This window comes from Pagrus pagrus (assembly GCF_965226575.1).
Source record: "Pagrus pagrus genome assembly, chromosome: 4".
NCBI classification, from domain to species: Eukaryota; Metazoa; Chordata; class Actinopteri; order Spariformes; family Sparidae; genus Pagrus; species Pagrus pagrus.
In genome coordinates, this window is record NC_140188.1 from 15,120,223 (window position 1) to 15,137,229 (window position 17,007).

The 17,007-nt window shown below is 40.4% G+C and overlaps 1 protein-coding gene across 1 annotated transcript; it reads right to left on the reverse strand.

The window, feature by feature from the left end:
- Window positions 1–60: 60 nt before the first annotated feature.
- tmprss13a (transmembrane serine protease 13a) lies at window positions 61–11,098 on the reverse strand. The gene is made up of 13 exons (XM_084351927.1): window positions 10,956–11,098; window positions 7,366–7,540; window positions 7,125–7,235; window positions 6,645–6,809; window positions 5,297–5,423; window positions 4,733–4,828; window positions 4,491–4,534; window positions 3,620–3,782; window positions 3,207–3,388; window positions 2,578–2,676; window positions 1,657–1,799; window positions 1,046–1,198; window positions 61–923 (listed from the first exon to the last, which is right to left on the reverse strand). Exons 1-13 carry the CDS (start codon window positions 10,971–10,973, stop codon window positions 909–911), a joined length of 1,491 nt encoding a protein of 496 aa, XP_084208053.1. The 5' UTR covers window positions 10,974–11,098; the 3' UTR covers window positions 61–908.
- Window positions 11,099–17,007: the final 5,909 nt, after the last annotated feature.

Here is a 17,007-nt window from a genome sequence, read left to right on the forward strand (position 1 = left end):
GTGTATGATTGACAGCTGGTGATTTTCTTCTGCCTTCGCTATGATTAATTGACTCCATGATATCGATTCACCTTGATCTTTATTTTATATGCGATCCCACACATCAGACAAATAGAAAAACTCTGGCAAATGCACATAAATATGACATACAGAGACCACACGCATTGACATAAAAATGCAAGAAGAACAATTTCTGAACAGTTTCACAGTGTGAGTGTACTGGGAGGTTTAGGTGTGCAGACAGAGTGCCAGCTCAATAAGAGAGTCAAGGGTCACACTGCTTTCCTTCTTCACAAAGTGAATACATAAAGTGTCCTTTTTTTTTTAGCATGGTAAACAAAGGTCAGCGCTAAAAAAGCCTGGGATGTGTCCCTGAGACAAAAACACACCTCTACAATCATCAATCATTTAAAAGAGTGTCATTCTCGAACCAATCAAGGAGATCACAGTAGAGTGGACTGCGTTTCATTGGCACAGAACACAAGAGAGAAGGACCAGCCATCTTTAAAGCTTGCTTAACATGTAGGTAAACGTTAAGTATACTGTACGACTGACACACCAAGAGACAGGAGAGTAAGATCAAGAATGCAAGACTGGAGACAGTGCATTGATTAGTGTGTTTAAACAATCAGGTGCAGGTAATACACATTCTGCCGTCTGACAGAGGATGAATATGGATGATGAAGAACAGTGAGACGTCCTCATGTTCAAGTGTGAATTCTGAATAATGTTGTAGTGCCACTCCCCCGAACCAGTGTGCAACCTTTCACCCATCCGGCTTTCTGTCTATAGCATCTCCTCATCACTTGTCCGTGTGTAAACCCATCCATCTCTCTGAGAAGACTTCATAGTGCAGAGTTCACAGGGGACGTGAGGACAGTAGACCTCCAGCTGGAGACAAGGGGGCATCACGGTTTCTCTAACTGTAGGAGGGAGAGAAGAATTAAGATGGTGAGAAACAAGTAAATTACAGAAAATCATTTGGATATAAAACATTCTCTTCAATACTCATCATTGTTTTTTTGTTTTTTTACTCTGTTCTTACCTGCATATTGCTGTAGATCCATGGCAAAACACTACTGACTCTGGTGTAAACGCCAGGCTTGTTTACTTCACCACAGCCAGCCCCCCAGCTGGTGATCCCAACCAGGTACCAGCGGTTCGTCCCCTGGCACACCAGAGGTCCACCGCTGTCCCCCTGTAACATATAGTTCACACTGAGTTAAAGCAACATTATAGAACTTTTTTACCTTGAAGTCATGTTCAAAATCATTTTGATGGTACAGGGCCCCCCATCAATTGCCTAAACCTAAACAAAGTAGTTGTCTTGCCTAAACCTAACCAAGTATTTTTGTTGCCTAAACCTAATGACATATTTTTGGTGCCTTAGCATAACCAAACAGCAAACAGAAAACTGAAAAGAAACAGACAATAATAAATGAATTTAATGTGAAAATAGTAAGTCAACAGTACAATAATATGTTCCAAACAGGATACAAACCCCTGTCTGTTTTCTTTGGCTTGTTGTTTGATGAAGGCATGTTTTTAATAAGTGTTATAAGGGCTTGTCTGACGGTGAAATCAAAGGCAAATTTTCTAATTTAATTTAAGTTTTCATAATTACTGTACACCTTGCCTCTCATATTGACTGCTCACCTGACAAGAGTCTTTGCCTCCATTCAGGTCTCCAGCACAGATCATGTTCCTGGTCACGCTGCCTCGATACACAGCAGGGCTGTTACACGTTTGTCTTCCAATGAGGTCCACAGTCACCTCCATCAGATCCCTGGAGACGGTGCCTTTGATGAGGAAACAATACGTCAAAATAGTGGCAGAAAGGTAAAACTTTGCCCATATCCGCCTCAGTACAAAGAAGACAGACATTAGTCAGTCTCTGATAGATCATCCATGTTCCCTCAGGGGGTCCAGACTTTATTCTCTTGTGCTCTGCCTGCCTGTACTTATTCTGATGACTATCTGCCTGCTTTCTGACTCCTGCGATAGCTCTCTGGAGTCGTATGTTTTACTTGTTCCCAATTGTAATCCTGCCTTTTAACCTAGTAAAGACCAATTTGGGTACCAGATCCATGGTTCAGTGTTGCATGCATTCATTTATTCATTATTGCATCATGTAATTTAATAAGAACTGATAGATTGCATTACCTAAGGGAAGCTTAAGAATGAATTTCCATGCCCAAACAGAAAGATCCAGTTTCCGAATGAACAGAGGGAATAAAACATGCTAATTGTACTTCCTTACTGTCCTTTCTGTATATGTTTGCACCTTGTTATGTCTGGCAGCTTCTCTTCATGTGGAAAGCTATATTTTAATTTAAACATACGCTGACCTCATAAATCATGACATTTTTCTCTGATAGTACATTAGCTGATTTTAATAATGAAAAATAGCAATATCTGTATTGATATCATTGATCCCGACCCTCGTATTACCTGGTACCAGATGAAAATTTAATTTTGTGGGATTGCCCATCCCTGGATCCACTAAAATAAACTATAAAACTGTCATTTGTGACATTTTATGTATGCTGCTATAGGAGGCTCCATATCTCAGCTTACCTGAGCCTGCCTCAGTGGTGCCGAAACCAGAGGTCCAACATTTGGTTCCTTGGGGAAACCGCTGGCCAGAGTTTGGCAGACAAGCTGGCTGAACTTCACCTGGATAACAAAAAAAGACTTGTTTAACTTCTGCAAACCAGCAACCTTGTGTGTTCAAAAGGATATTATTGTAGACACGTGCACACACACAAACACACACAAACACACTGGGCTGGGCTAATCAGATTACCAGTATGACTGTGGATTCTGCACAGACCTTAAAAGCTCAGCATCAACAGAAACAGAAAAAACATTTCTATGGTAGTGACTGTCCTGTGTATTGTCTACTGTGTACTTTACCCGATGAAATAATGTTTTGACATTTACTATTTATTGACCAAATTCTCAGATATTAAATCACCTCTTATATAAAACTAAACAGTGTGAATCAAACGGTACATTAATGGGATATTGAAATCAGTGAGGGACTGTTAAAAGGTAAAGAAAAGATTTATTTTGAGATGTACAATTCTCCATGACATTTAACTTGGTGCTGATGTGAGGACCAAATTCTGCAGGCAGCCTCAGGTACATGTATGTAAGTAGGATGAACATACACAGAATTTTAATAAAGTAAAGCTGTGACTGACCATTGAAACCGACTTGAGATGTGAGTTTGAGCAGAGCGATGTCCTGGTCATTAGTTTGGTTGTTGTAGTTTTCGTTCAGTATGATCTTCTCAACAGAGTAGGCTACGGCAGGTAGACTGTCCAGAGACACCACTCCACTGTACACTTTCCAGTTTCTCACAGAGAAAGCTGCGGGGTTGTTTCTGCAACACAGAAAGAGGCTGTTTAGCAGAAAATCAATAGACTCGCACTGATTTGGCATTGGGGCATGGCTTGTTTCAGCCTGCAAAGACTGTGAATCTGTGTATTGTAACTTTGACATGCATCAGTTCAGCATTGTGGACTTCAGCTGAACAACGTCAGTCCTTCAATTACAGTGTATGAGTCCTGTTTTGAGAATAAATGAAAAAACATGCATTTTCTGTGTCAGTCACCTTGGGAAGCAGTGGGCAGCGGTCAGAACAAAATCAGGGGAGATCAGGACTCCTCCGCAGACGTGGGAACCTCTGAAGTGGAGCGTCAACTGCCAGGGCCACTGACCAATCGTGGCCACGCTGCCCCCAATGATCCGGGATGTAGACTGCTGCCGACCACAGTCTGGGAACAGAAGACAATGTGAGATACCAAAGAAACAGCTACAACTACATCATAGTGTGTTACTGGTTCACAAACTCTGCTTTCCAAATGAATGATTCTTTAAACCAACTAAATGAGTTAAACTTTATTATAACCATAATTAATAAATGGTACATTTATAGTTGATTAAACTGTATTTAATAGTTATTTCACTGTCAACACACAATGAAATGCTTTATGAAACATCTGTCAAGTAATTGTAAAGACTTTTAAACATCACATTTTTATAGTGTTAAAAAAAAAAACTGTGAAAAACAGTTAATTGCACTGTATATCAATGTATTCATTGCATATTTAATTCAGCCTGTTTCAGTCTGCCAACTCACGCAGAACAGATTGTTATGTAAATGTAGAACGTGTACAGTGATGATCAAGGCTCTGACCTCATCACTCCCCACAAAGAAACACCACGTTGAATGCAGCAGGGAGTGGGGAGGGATGACGATAACAGCAGTTGTTGAATGCATTATTTCATTGTTGGTTTTCTCGTTGTTGAAATTTAACCTTATCACCCCAACTCTCATATAATGAGGTCTGTAGAAAGGCAGCAAATGGGTGGATGTGTAGTCGTAGAAAGTGCACTGTGTTTGCGAGGTTGAGATAGGGAGAGACAGCTCATGTGTGACTGCGTGTGACACATGACTTTAGGAACAGATGGACGCTCCTTACCCATACACTGCAGGGAGACAGTCTCTTGGTCTGGACAGGAAGAACTGCGTCATGCCACAATGAGAAAAACATGTGAGTTAACATGAGTACATAAGGCGAACCCCTTTGCACCTTACTGCTGTTTTCTTTTTTCTAAGCCTCAAAAAGCAAATAATCAAATCACTAGAATTTACTGATTTCAGGATTATAGATTAGGCCTGAGCTATTGTATGAACATAATAGTAGTAGACTTATTTGTATACCTGACTGTTACTCGCCCCTGGATAGGTGAAGATGATTTGCTGGTTACAGTTAAACCAGCGGCCTCCTGTGACTCAATTGCTTTGGTGGCATAGGACCTGGAGAGAGAGAGAAGCGAAGTTCAGAAAGCTGAGGAGATAAACTTGCACCATACAGAGACCGTTTTGTATAAAACAATGCCTGATTGGGTCTGAAAACTCATTCTGGTTCTGTCACACTGAGACACCTCAGAGAAACCTGTGGAGAATCAATTCAGGCCTCAACACAAGGCAGCAGTTGAGCAGAAATTAGATGGATCTCAGCGGGTAAATTACAGGTTGGAGATAGAAGCTTGTTTCACTAGCAGCTGTTGAAATTGGGTCTGGCGAAATGACGAGCTCGGTGACTCCTACCTGAAGCATGAGACAGATCTGAACGATGATGAGGAATGGTAATAAATATTCTGATGTTGAAGTGCTGATCCAAAATAGTGTTCAGCACTGCTACTCACAGACCATTTTATCTGTGTTGTTTAGCTCACTTTGAGTCAGGTTAGCTTTGACAGAGTTTAAGGGATGATGTTTTACTTTCTGAATCCGAGCTGAGCGCAGATCTGGTTGGCCAAGGTTGTGTCCCAGCCACTGTAGCACACTGGTAGGAAGCGGCCATCTAGATCTGTCTTGACCTGCAGACCATTGTCTGTGCCAAACCTCACTGAGGAAGACAAAGAGAGAGACAACAGGGCACAGGCTGCTTAGATGATTAGGCTTTACACAATGTGACATTAATGTGGAGTCTTTGGCCTGTGTGCTGCTGCTGTTGCAACTACAACAATTAGATTGAAAGCAAAATCAAATATGAAATAAAAATGCTGCACTATGCAAGACTGGAAAATGCAAGCATGCTGCTGTGCAGCGGTGGAGGAAGTAATCAGATCTTTTACGTAAGTAAAAGTAGCAATACCACAGTGTGAAAGTACTGCAATCTAAATCTTAATTAAATGAGACATAATGTGCTTTTTCATTTTTTCCTTCCCTTCAGTGTTTATATGTTCTTGTGCGTGTAAAAGATCTTGAAAGTTAAAAAGGTCAATCTCTGCACCAACAGAAGCTCCTCTCTCCCACAGAAAACACTGCTCCTAAAATGCCTCGTCAGTAGTCCCGCCTTTAATTCTGTGGCTTTGTGACATCACACTATATCACCATGTCAAACTTTTGCATAATTTATACCTAGCAGTTAGTTTGGCACATACAAATTTATTTTGAACAGCTGCTGTGGTGCTGTGTCAGGCGTGAGTGAGCTGACCAATCAGAGGAGACTGGGAATTCAGGAGTGAGGCCTTAAAGAGACAGGAGCTAAGGGGGAACACAGTAATGCAGCACCAGACAGTATGAGGGAAAAGTTGCATTGTGGGTAATGTAGGCTCGCGGTTGTGAAAAGCAGTCCACTGGTCTAGCACTGCACTCCTATAACACTGTACGACTCAATATGGACAGTTTAAATACAAATGATCAAAATCGATACAGCAGAACCAGAGATATCACCTTGTTCATTCCACACATGCTTCTTCCTTTTCAAACACTGGAGCCTACATCACCCACAATGCAACGTACATGTAGCCACTGAATGACATTGCTGGAGGCAATATATCAGATTACATGCAGCTTCCTCTGGAGTCTTGTTTTAAAATACACGCCAAGATCTGCAAACACACTTTAATGTGTAAAATCTGTGGCATTATCCTTTAAGTTTCAATGATACTGAATACACTTGCTGATCATAGAATATTATCTCCATAGCAGCCTATGTAAAAGATCATCTAGCCTGTTTTTCATTTTTGAGGGTACCCTCAGTGTCTGCCCATCCTTCTTCACCATCTGTCCGTGTATTAGTTTGGTGCTGGTAAGGTCTATGTGTGTGCATATGCCCACTCACCACAGTTTGTCTCGTCGGTGCCCAGCTGGCAGTCTCTTATCGCATTACATTGGACAGTAGTGTTGGGGCAGGTGTCAAACCTTGGTGGAGGGGCATTGTCATTCATGAAATCATCATCGTCATCGTAGAGGATCCCTACTGTCGCCAACCGGGTGCCATAACGAACTGTTGTTAGGGTAGAGTGGACAGTTATGAGTGAGGGTCAGTTAACTATAGCAAGACACCTAAATTAAGTGTCACTTAATGAATATATGCAGCTATTTAAAAAAATAATTCAACACATTCAACTACTTTTAACTCATTCACAATCCAAATCAACAACATCCTGAACTAAAAAAAAGCTAAAATTAAATAATTCCTTCAAAACATACTAAATTACCGCATACTTTGCATGCAGTTACAATACTCCTAAATAAATAAGAGCAGCAAATGAATATTGATGACAATGACCAGGGATCTGCATGAATAAACACAGCATACCTCCAAGCCAGATGGCCAGTGCCAGCAGACCGAGCACCAGTAAGACTCCCCCTGACCCTCCATAACACTGGGAATTGTTCTCACAGCATCTCCTCCTCTTATGTCTGGGGGCTGGACACAAACAGTACACAGTAAACACACATTAATAATCCTCACAGCGTCTCTGTCCCCATTTGTATTGCTGGTACACCTGCCTCCATTGTATTTTCCGGAAAATGTGAGAGCTGTGGATAACACTCACGTATGCTCGAGTGTGCGACTTGCGGCACAGCCACAGGTGGTGGATACTGGGGGATGTATTGCGGAAAGGTGGGGGGTGTCAGGCCTGGACCCACGCCATACACCACCTCCTCATAGGGTTTGAGGGGGGGCTGGGTGTGCACGGCAACAGAGTAGTAAGGAGGAGGGGGCTCGTTCTGTGAGAAAAAGACAGAAAAGGAAAGTAAATGACTAACTGCTGTGAAGAAACTGTCCATTATTGTGTCATCTATTACCCTTGGAAACAAGACACCCTGCTATATTTGGAATGATATCATTACATAGAAAGACAATAGATAGGCAGGTTAATCACCTGCATATTTTTGTTGTCAAGACTGAGAACATAGCCCATTATCCTCGAGGCAATCCTAACACTATTATCACGCCAATGTTTAAATCCACACCTGGGTAACAATATGCACAAAGACGCAAGTGACGTTTCCTGGCAACAGTATCCAAAAGATAAGATTTTAACAGTTCATTTCAAAAAATGTTTATTCATGCTGCCTTCCCTGCCCTTTTTTATTCACAGCTCCCTGTAGCCATATCAGATTCGTTAGACAGTTTAATCAGAATCTTGATTTTGTAAGTTACCATCTGATCACAAATTAAAGGTAATAGGTTGAAGGAAGCAGACAAGGAAGCAGCCAATTGGCTAAAGCTCACTGTGACTGACACTGATATAAATCTAATAATAGGTTACTCACTCTCCCTGACCAAACAATAGCCTACTACAGGTGATAGCTCTGTGTATCTTTGTCTTTGTCCTACAATGACTTGCAAAAATGTGTTTTGTTCAAACCATTTCCTGCTTCCCTATGGCTGAAGTTTAGCTCATGTTAACCATGATGCTGATACAGAAAATACTTTGATAGGATAGGTCAAGTGATTAGCTGTTTGTACTGTACTTGCTAATAAAACAAACGAGTTGAAGGAATAGTTAAACATTCTTGGAAAAACACTTATTTTCTTTCTTGATGAGAATAAGATGAGATGGTTGATACCACTCTCAAGCCTTTATGCTAAAAATGTAAAACCTAGCTAGAGGTAGCTGTTGGTTAGCTTAGCGTAGCACAAGACTAGAAACAGAAAGAAAACTCTAGCACCTCTGAAGCGCATTAATTTACACGCTATATCTGGTATGTTTTATCTGGAGTGTAAAAACAACATGTTGTGGTGTTGTGTGGGATTGTTATTCATAATTTCTTGGCCAAGCACTTCCTGGTGTCTCTGGGCAGCTCGTCCTCACCAGAATAATGGCTGTGTAGGTTGTCCGTGCAAGCAGCTTAGTGCATCCTATGTTTTATGTTTGTTATTACGCACTAACCTCTAGTGGATGTGCTAAGTATGAGGGGAACAAAGGAGATACTTAGGTGACGTAGTAGCCTATAAGAGCAACAAAGGTTAGGTTGGTGGTTGGTTCAAACCAAAAGTCATCGGTGGGTTCTTTCAGCTTACGTCACAAACTGCAAAGTTTTGTTTCCTGTCTTTTTTGTTAAGTCAAGCTAATCAGCCGCTAGTATTAGCTTCATATTTACGATACAGATTTGAAGATTGTTTTGTTGTTTTCATCTAACTCTCTGTATGAAAGTAAACCAGCATTTAACCTAAAATGTCAAACTATTTCTTTACTTCTTAGGGAAATTAAGCCAATGGTTTCATGTTCTATAGTTGCAACATGTTGCCCTCGTACATTGTGCTATGTGAAATGCAACTTTGGAAGACTAAAGGATGCAGAATGTTATGTGACTAAACTTGTTTGAGCACATTGCGGCCTGAACACCTGTTTGTGCTGTCATCCAAACATTTACAGAAAGTGATACGTAAGGCAATGTTGTTTTAGGAAACCAGTGTGTAACAAGTAATTATCATTCCAACAAATCAAAAGAGAAACAGAAGATGGTAGACAGCAGGCTGATTACAGGGGATTCACCCACAATTAAGTTTTATGAGTTTGAGTTAGTACAATCAGAAGCTGCTGTTTGACATGTACATCACCTTCCACGAAGAAACTTTTGATGATCTTGATAAAAGATTCTGATATGCACAGTTTTAAGGTCGGGTTTGTTACTGCCTTTTCAATAGTCTTGTTTGGGGGTGGGGAGTCCATTGTGGAAAAAAGAAAGGAATTAATCTATTGAGGGTGCACTGAGAAGACTATAGGTGGACCTGCTACAAAAGGTGTTTCATAAGACCCATTCTATGGCATGAAGATCGTGTTTCAAAATTCGCCTACAGCCAGCATACACCTCACTTAATTGAAGCAAAGTGGCCTAGCTGAAATAGGTGGAAGAGCAGGTTCATCGTATTTCCCAGCAGAGAGTACAGTTGGATCATCTTGCATAGTTTGCCTATCGGCCATCGTCATGGAAAAAAACCATTAGGCTATCGTGGAAAAATACTGGAAAAAATGAAGAGATTAGGGGTTCAAATTGTTTAGAACGTCAATATTGGATTCAAACAATAACTGTGATATTATAAAGTTACAAAGCTACCCAACATGAGAAGGGAAACTAAAGTGTCCTGTTTTGTTTATTTACAGGGCCTAAATCAAGGCAGAGGCAAGTCAGGCCTCTGCATCTAATGTAGTGATCTGAGATTTTCTCATGTTCCTCTTTGAGTTCACAAAACTTTTGAATTTCAACCACGTAACCAACAAATGTAATACTTTAGGTGCTCATCATTAGTCAAGTCAGGTGTATCTCTATAACCCCAAATCAAAAGTTTTTGTCAGAGGATTTTACAATCCTTACCACATACTTAATTTTTTTTACATGTTTATCTTGCAATAGGCCATGAGTACAGATAGATAAAAAACACATCTATCTCCAACTTTGCAGATAAAGCCAGTGCTAAATGATCAAATGTTCCTTTCACTGTGACATCTGACACAGTGACATTACTTAAAAAACAGGAAACAGATTACCTCAAAATGACTCATTTTAAGTTGTAAATACTTTTCAGCTTAAATTTCACAATCAACATTACTTGGTAATTCTGAGATAATCAGTTTCCTGATACAAAAATATTACAGTGTTATACCTTAATTTAAAAGCTGACATTACTTCAGAACTACCAAACAAGGTGGACTATTAAATTCAATGTGTACGAGCTCAAAAGTCTCAACAGCTTTTTGCAATTGAAGATCACTTTGTCAGATTTTACAGTGTAAGTAAATAAAAGTGTTACCCTGAACCTAAAGACACAAACCATTTTAAAGAATTTGTTTAGGTAAAACCTATATTCAAACTCAAGCTTCGTACCCGCTGTCCAACAGGTAAATTGAAGCAAACAAAACATCTGATGTCAGCCTACAATCCCTACAACAAACAGCACTCTTCAAGCCTATGGAGGCCTCGCAGCTTTACAGGTCCGACCGACCTATAAACCAACACACTGAAACTCAAACAGAGCAATCAAAGAAGCAGATAAACAGAACAAGAGCCACCATTCAGAGTCTGGGGGACAGGTAAGTAATGATTAAAGAGGAATGGGAAGAAGGTTGAAGTCAGAGGGGACTTCAGCTAGAAGAATTAGTTTTTGTTGTAAGAGGAAAACAAAGGAACAACATACCGGGTCATGCTTTGCCATCGGACTCAGGTCAGCAGAGAGTGGAGAGTGGAGGTGAGAGCAGGTGGGTGGAGCTATATCACATCCAGGTGTTTACTCAGTCACAGAACAGCGGTCAGAGCATTGTGGTGCAACATTAAGCACCTCTCCTCTCTCCCTTCTACTCTACTGTGTGTTTGTCACTGACCCTCATCTGGGCCACAACAGGTAAGTCTGCCTTCCCCCCTCCCTGCCTGACACCTCCCACATCCAGCCTCCATCTTTTCCACAATTCTTCATTCTTCTCCTCACAGAGACGGGCGTGCCCAGTGCACCAGTTTCCCACCTGCCAGACCGGTTTCAGTGGCAGCCAGAGACTGTCAGAGCTCGTTTCACAGTGTGATACTCCATTATGGCTCAAATGACACCAGCTGAGCTGACAGAGCCCTGAACCAAAATGTCCTCCTGGCCACAAAGAATGACAGGAGGACTTAGCAGAGGCTGAATACTAATTTCTGTATTATTTCAGTTTAATGCATGATGTCTTACCTGTACATTTTAAATCACTATAGGCTTGTAGGCAGTGTGAAGAAATGCTGGACCAATGCTGTTTTCATTAAAGTGAGTTTACAGGTCATGGGGAGTACTACTACATACCTGGAAAAAAGTAGTATGAAGTCATTTGTGGCTCCAGAGGAAGCTGCATGTAATCTGATGAACTGCCTCCAGTGATGTCACTCAATGGCTAAGTTGCGTTGTGGGTAATGTTTGCAGCAGGTTTTAAAAATGGAGAAACGTGTGGAATAATAAAAGGCTCATTCTGATGTATGGATTTCGATCGTTTGTTTCAAACATTATGAAAACCTGGCGCCTACACTACCCACAATGCAATTTATCCACTCAGTCACATCACTGCAATATATCAGACTAAATGCAGCTTCCCCTGGAGCCACAAAAGGCTTTATACTACTTTTTTCACATAGGCAGTAGAACTCCCCCAGACCGTAGTTACCCTTACCATATGTGTGTGAATTTCAGGCCTCTACAAAACATCTTTAACTTTAACTTTCTCCACACTGACCTCTGACCTCCTGGGACCTTTTGGTGCTTACTTCTGATTTATTTTTCCCTTTTACATTTACTTTCCAAACATCCTCTGGTTCCTCTCTCAGCCACTAATGTTTCTGCTGTTTCACAGGAGAATTCCCCCTTCTTCCCTCCGTTTCTGTCACTTGAGATCCTCTAAATCTATCACCACTGTCCATTTCTGTTCCCTTCCCATTAGCATAATGTGTGGTTGAACAGTACTTGTCAGGTTCTGGTGATTCCACTTAGCTGATCTTTTGTTATGTCACCTTTTGTAAACTTCCCACTGCTTACAGTAGTTTTGCTCGTCAGTGTTAATTCTTCCTGTATCTTTCTATTATCAGGAACAATTTAGCTTTCAGGTGTTGTGTGATAACTGGATCTCTCCCTGTACTGACCTGGTGCTGTGCGCCTGCCCTTGTGTATATATAACATAGTGACAACACATAATCATGAATATAGGGCGTTGTGGTGGCCTCAAGGTGTAAGATGCATACCACATAACCAGTGGCCCAGATTTTAACCTGGCTGCGGACCTTTGCGGCATGTCATCGCCACAATCTCTCTCTTCTTTGATTCAACTTTATTGATTTTTTGATTTTTATTTGATTTGCTATATTTATTGATGGGGCAATTAATTTGCAGCTTACCCAGCCCATACACACAACTCCAAATCTCAAAGGCAAAATATTTATATGTCAGAGGCGACAGATCAACATAAATAGGTCAGTTAAAAAAAAACAAAAGGCAACAATAAATAAAAAGATTTTTTTAGAATTGAGTTTGAAATAATGTAGCAGTCATTTGAGATGACAACTGTCTGTGTTTAGCAGCTTGATAGCAGACAGAATGAAGGAACAACAAGCCAATGTCAGGCCGTCAGTGAGCGTCCGTGGCCATAGTTTGTGCAGTGTCTCCAGCACACCTGGCACTACTCAGCCGTTGCCTGCAGCTTTTCGGCCGACTGAGCATGATGAATCTGCGGTGGACCCTGTCGGTGAGTGAAATCAGTTTGATTGGCTGTTCACTTTTTAATGTTGTACTTTTGGTGTGACTTTTGGGTACAACACTGCAAAAATATAGGCACTATGTACCAAAAATATACAAACATGAATGTTAAGCAGATTGATACTTAATACCAGAGTGCTAAAATAGAGGACCTTAAAGGTCCAATTTGTAAGAAAGTTGTCAGAAAGTTGATTTTTGAGTCTCATTCACAACTTGTTAGATACTGACGCTTTAGGATTGTAAGACAGGTCGATCACATCCAAAAGCCTCAGTATTTGTTAAGTTGGGATATTGGGAAGATATTCAACGTGGAGATGTGTTCACCTTGTGCCATGACTAGAGGGTGACATTATATAGATTCACATCCCGTTTACCTATAGCCATAGGCCTCCACTCACGTAACAAGTGACTTGTTTGAAAAGTCCCCTTCTGAACAACAACAGATGATGTTTGACATTTAATTTAAGCCCCCACGGATCAGATTCACTCAACAGTTCTCTGTCTGCCTGCAAGATAGAAACCAACAGATAACACCAAAGTACAGCTCCATGGTTTCTTGTGTTTGCATTTACCAGGAACTAAAACTTAGTCACATGTAAAAGGTGTGAAACAGAAGGGGAAACTGAGGTCATATATTTAACTGTTTAAAAGAAAAGTGCTTTCTCAGAATTGAGAAGTAGTTTTTTTTTAAATTCAAGTACTGACAAATTGATAAGAGTTTGAACAAAATAAAACAAATAATCCACAAATGATTTCTTCCTGAAGATGCTGGTTTATTCCTCTTCAGTGACCCGTGTCAATGCTGTTTCAGATGGACTAATTATAAACATCCTTCAAGTGTCCCGTGAAGGATGGAAACAATGTATTTAGCAAGCAAACAAGCTCAAACCTGGACAAAGCCTGGCAGGGTTTTAATATAAACAGAAGAGATACAAAGATAGTTGGGCTTGATTCAACCGTAAACATCCCTTTAGTTCGAGGCCAGTTGTGGTATTAAATCCCTCTTGTTATTTCCCATTTATCAAAGAGAAGTATCCAGTGGACACAGGAGGAAAATCCAGAAGTGTAACGTTTTCGCCTTGTGTTTTCATATTGTATCCCCATGGCTGAATTGCCATACTGTAAGTCAATTCAGTTCAATTCAAAAAACTTTATTTGTCCCAGGGGGGCAATTCAAGGCAAGGCAGGTGGAGCAGTTATACACAACACAACACAACACTTAACAGATATACAACACAACACAGAACAGTTAAACAGTTAAAATAAAAAAATCAAATAAAAAAGAATAAGATTAAAACAGAGAAATATAAAGGTATAAATAGAATAAAAAGAGATAGGCAGTATTTACATAAGGTGCAAGTTGACGTAAGGTGCAAGTTGAAACATTAGGTGCAAGTTGACGCAAGGTGCAAGTTGAAACATTAGTTGCAAGTTGTGTTGGATGAAAATGTCATCTAAATGTCTGACAACTACTTCTGTGTAATATGACAGAAGAATCTCATATCTCAGATCTTCCTCACACCTACAACAACTCTCACATCACCCATTTCTTTGTAAAAATCTGTGGAAACTATAAAATGTAATGTAACTGTGTAAGATGTGAGGTGGAGATATGGTTCCATGGGTGCTGTGGTTTGAGATCAAGACCACAGATCGAGAGAGATATATCATTTAAAGGGCATTGCTTTCGTAATGTCACTTTAGTTAACGTGAGTTTATGACTGTAAGACATTTTAAGACCCTACATAAAAGAAACATATTAAAGCAACATGATGTAACGTTTTTACCTTAAAGTAACAGCGTCAAAATCATTTTGATGGTACCGTGTCTTGTAAAAGGGTGAATGGTGTCTCTATCACTTGTTTCTGCACTATGTCACTTCAGTGAGAGGGTAGCATCACAGCCTTACATACATGTTTACTTCAACGTACAAGTTTTCAACACATGAAGCTCAGTGTAAGTTCAATCAAGAGGACTATCTTTTCATTCACCTCTCTCCTGGCTCCCTCCATTCACCTGACATGGGCGTTTCCTCGTGTACTCTCTCCATTTAACCGACCAGATTCTGCCTCGTACACTATCAGCCAATCATGTCTCTGCTGTCAAACTTAAGCTGTCAGCTGTTATTTCAGGGGGTTACAACCCTCCTCCACCCCATCTTCCTCCAGCTCTTCATCCAGCAGCTAGGTTCTACTCACCAGAATAAACTCCCCCAGGATCTTTCTTCCTCCATCACCACCATCAGTGTCAAGACTCCATCGGGGGATTTCCTAGTCTACGTGCAGCTTCACCACCTCCACAAATATAACATTATCACGATGGAGTATGACCGCCAAAGACTTTCTCATTCTCTTTAGTACACATGGCAATACATTTTCATGTTCACTAAAAAAATGACGAGTCTCTCCTGATAGAAATAACATTGTCACAACGTAATGAGTTTTGTTTGTAGTAAGCTCCTACAATACATCTGACAAATTGTTAAAGACCTGGCATTTGTATTTACCACAGTGGTGTTGCACTTAGAAACTGTAGGGGGCTCCAAATTTCTACATAATGTAGCTTTAATTCCAGCCTCATAACCTGCATCAACGATTCCAGAGAGGTTGAAACGCCTTTTTAAACACAAATAAAACAGAATGTGATGATCGGCTTATCCTTTTTGCATTGAAAACACAATTTGTAATTTTTTACTTCATCAAATTTGTTGATTTTTTGTAAATATATGTCAATTCTGAATATGCTGAATGTTCATAAAACACCTGTTTGGAACATGCCGCAGGTTCATTGGCAACAGTTGATAGTGTCATGATTGGGTATGAAAGGGGGCATCCTCGGAAGTCTTTCACAAGGCAAGGATGTGGTGTGGTTCACCACTTTGTGAAACACAAAGGATATTACCACATGGGCTCAGGAACACATCAAGTGTGTTTGCCAGTGATTGCATTTTGGTTTTATTTACATTTAACAAAGTGTCTCAACTTTTTCCAAGTCAAGGTTGTACTAGACTCATAATGAATATACAGTAGTTAGAAAAGGACATGCTTTATGTCTATCAATAAATCAAGTAATGCTCACTTGCCTTCAAATTTCTTTAGCTTGTTTTTAAAAAAAAATGCTATTGTTTCTTTATTTTCACATATAAAAATGTTAAATAAACAATGCATAATAAGAAAGAATAGGAAGGAGAATTGCCTAAAAACCCTCCAGGAGCTTGCAATTACATTATCAATTACATTTAGATATAATAAAAGACAGATGTTGACCTGACAGCAATCCATCTCATAAACACCCATCAGTGTAAGGAATCACACTTACACATTGATTCATGCATGGAGTATGTGCATTTTTGGTTGTGCACAACAATCTTTATCACTGCTCTTTGCAAAAACCACCTGCAATGCAGACGACCGCAACTGAGGTTTGACATCTATAGACCACCACAGGAACAGATACAAATACCCCGGTCAAAGAGGCAATGCACAAACAAACTAAACAGATGCAAACAAAGATAAGACATGTGTGCTGCACACAAATTGTGTATTTTTTCATGGATTACATTATAGAAACAAAGAAATGTTATAAAGTCTCTTTTTAAAAGCACCAGGATGTCTCTCTTATCTAACTACCCTGACAAGAAAAGGGAAAGGGGAATCCCTGTATGCTTCCCTTTTCTTGTCTCTCAGCCGTGTACAGTCCAACAGTAGGTTTGTTTTTTTTCCGTCACGAGCAGGTCACTGTACATCATGAACCTGCTGAAGCGAAAAAAGGGGAAAAGAAAGGGGCAAAGAGGAAGGAAAAGGCTTGGTGAGAGAGAGACAAGAGAGCGCGCGTGAGAGAGATAGAGACGAAACTAGCAGCAGCGTCACTAATGTAGACGCTACAGGAAACGCGTCATCTGAGAGGGAGGGCAGTTGAGCAAGCCAGGGGAGAACTGTGTAAATGAAATCATCAGGGGAAAAAAACAAGCTGCCTCTTCTAA

Excerpts from the sequence above, each read along its gene's own strand:
- tmprss13a (XM_084351927.1), bottom strand. Across the intron at positions 5,424-6,644 it reads CACCGACGAGACAAACTGTG|TGAGGTTTGGCACAGACAAT; the intron begins GTGAGTGGGCAT and ends TGTCTTCCTCAG. Across the intron at positions 2,677-3,206 it reads ATCTCAAGTCGGTTTCAATG|GTGAAGTTCAGCCAGCTTGT; the intron begins GTCAGTCACAGC and ends TTTGTTATCCAG.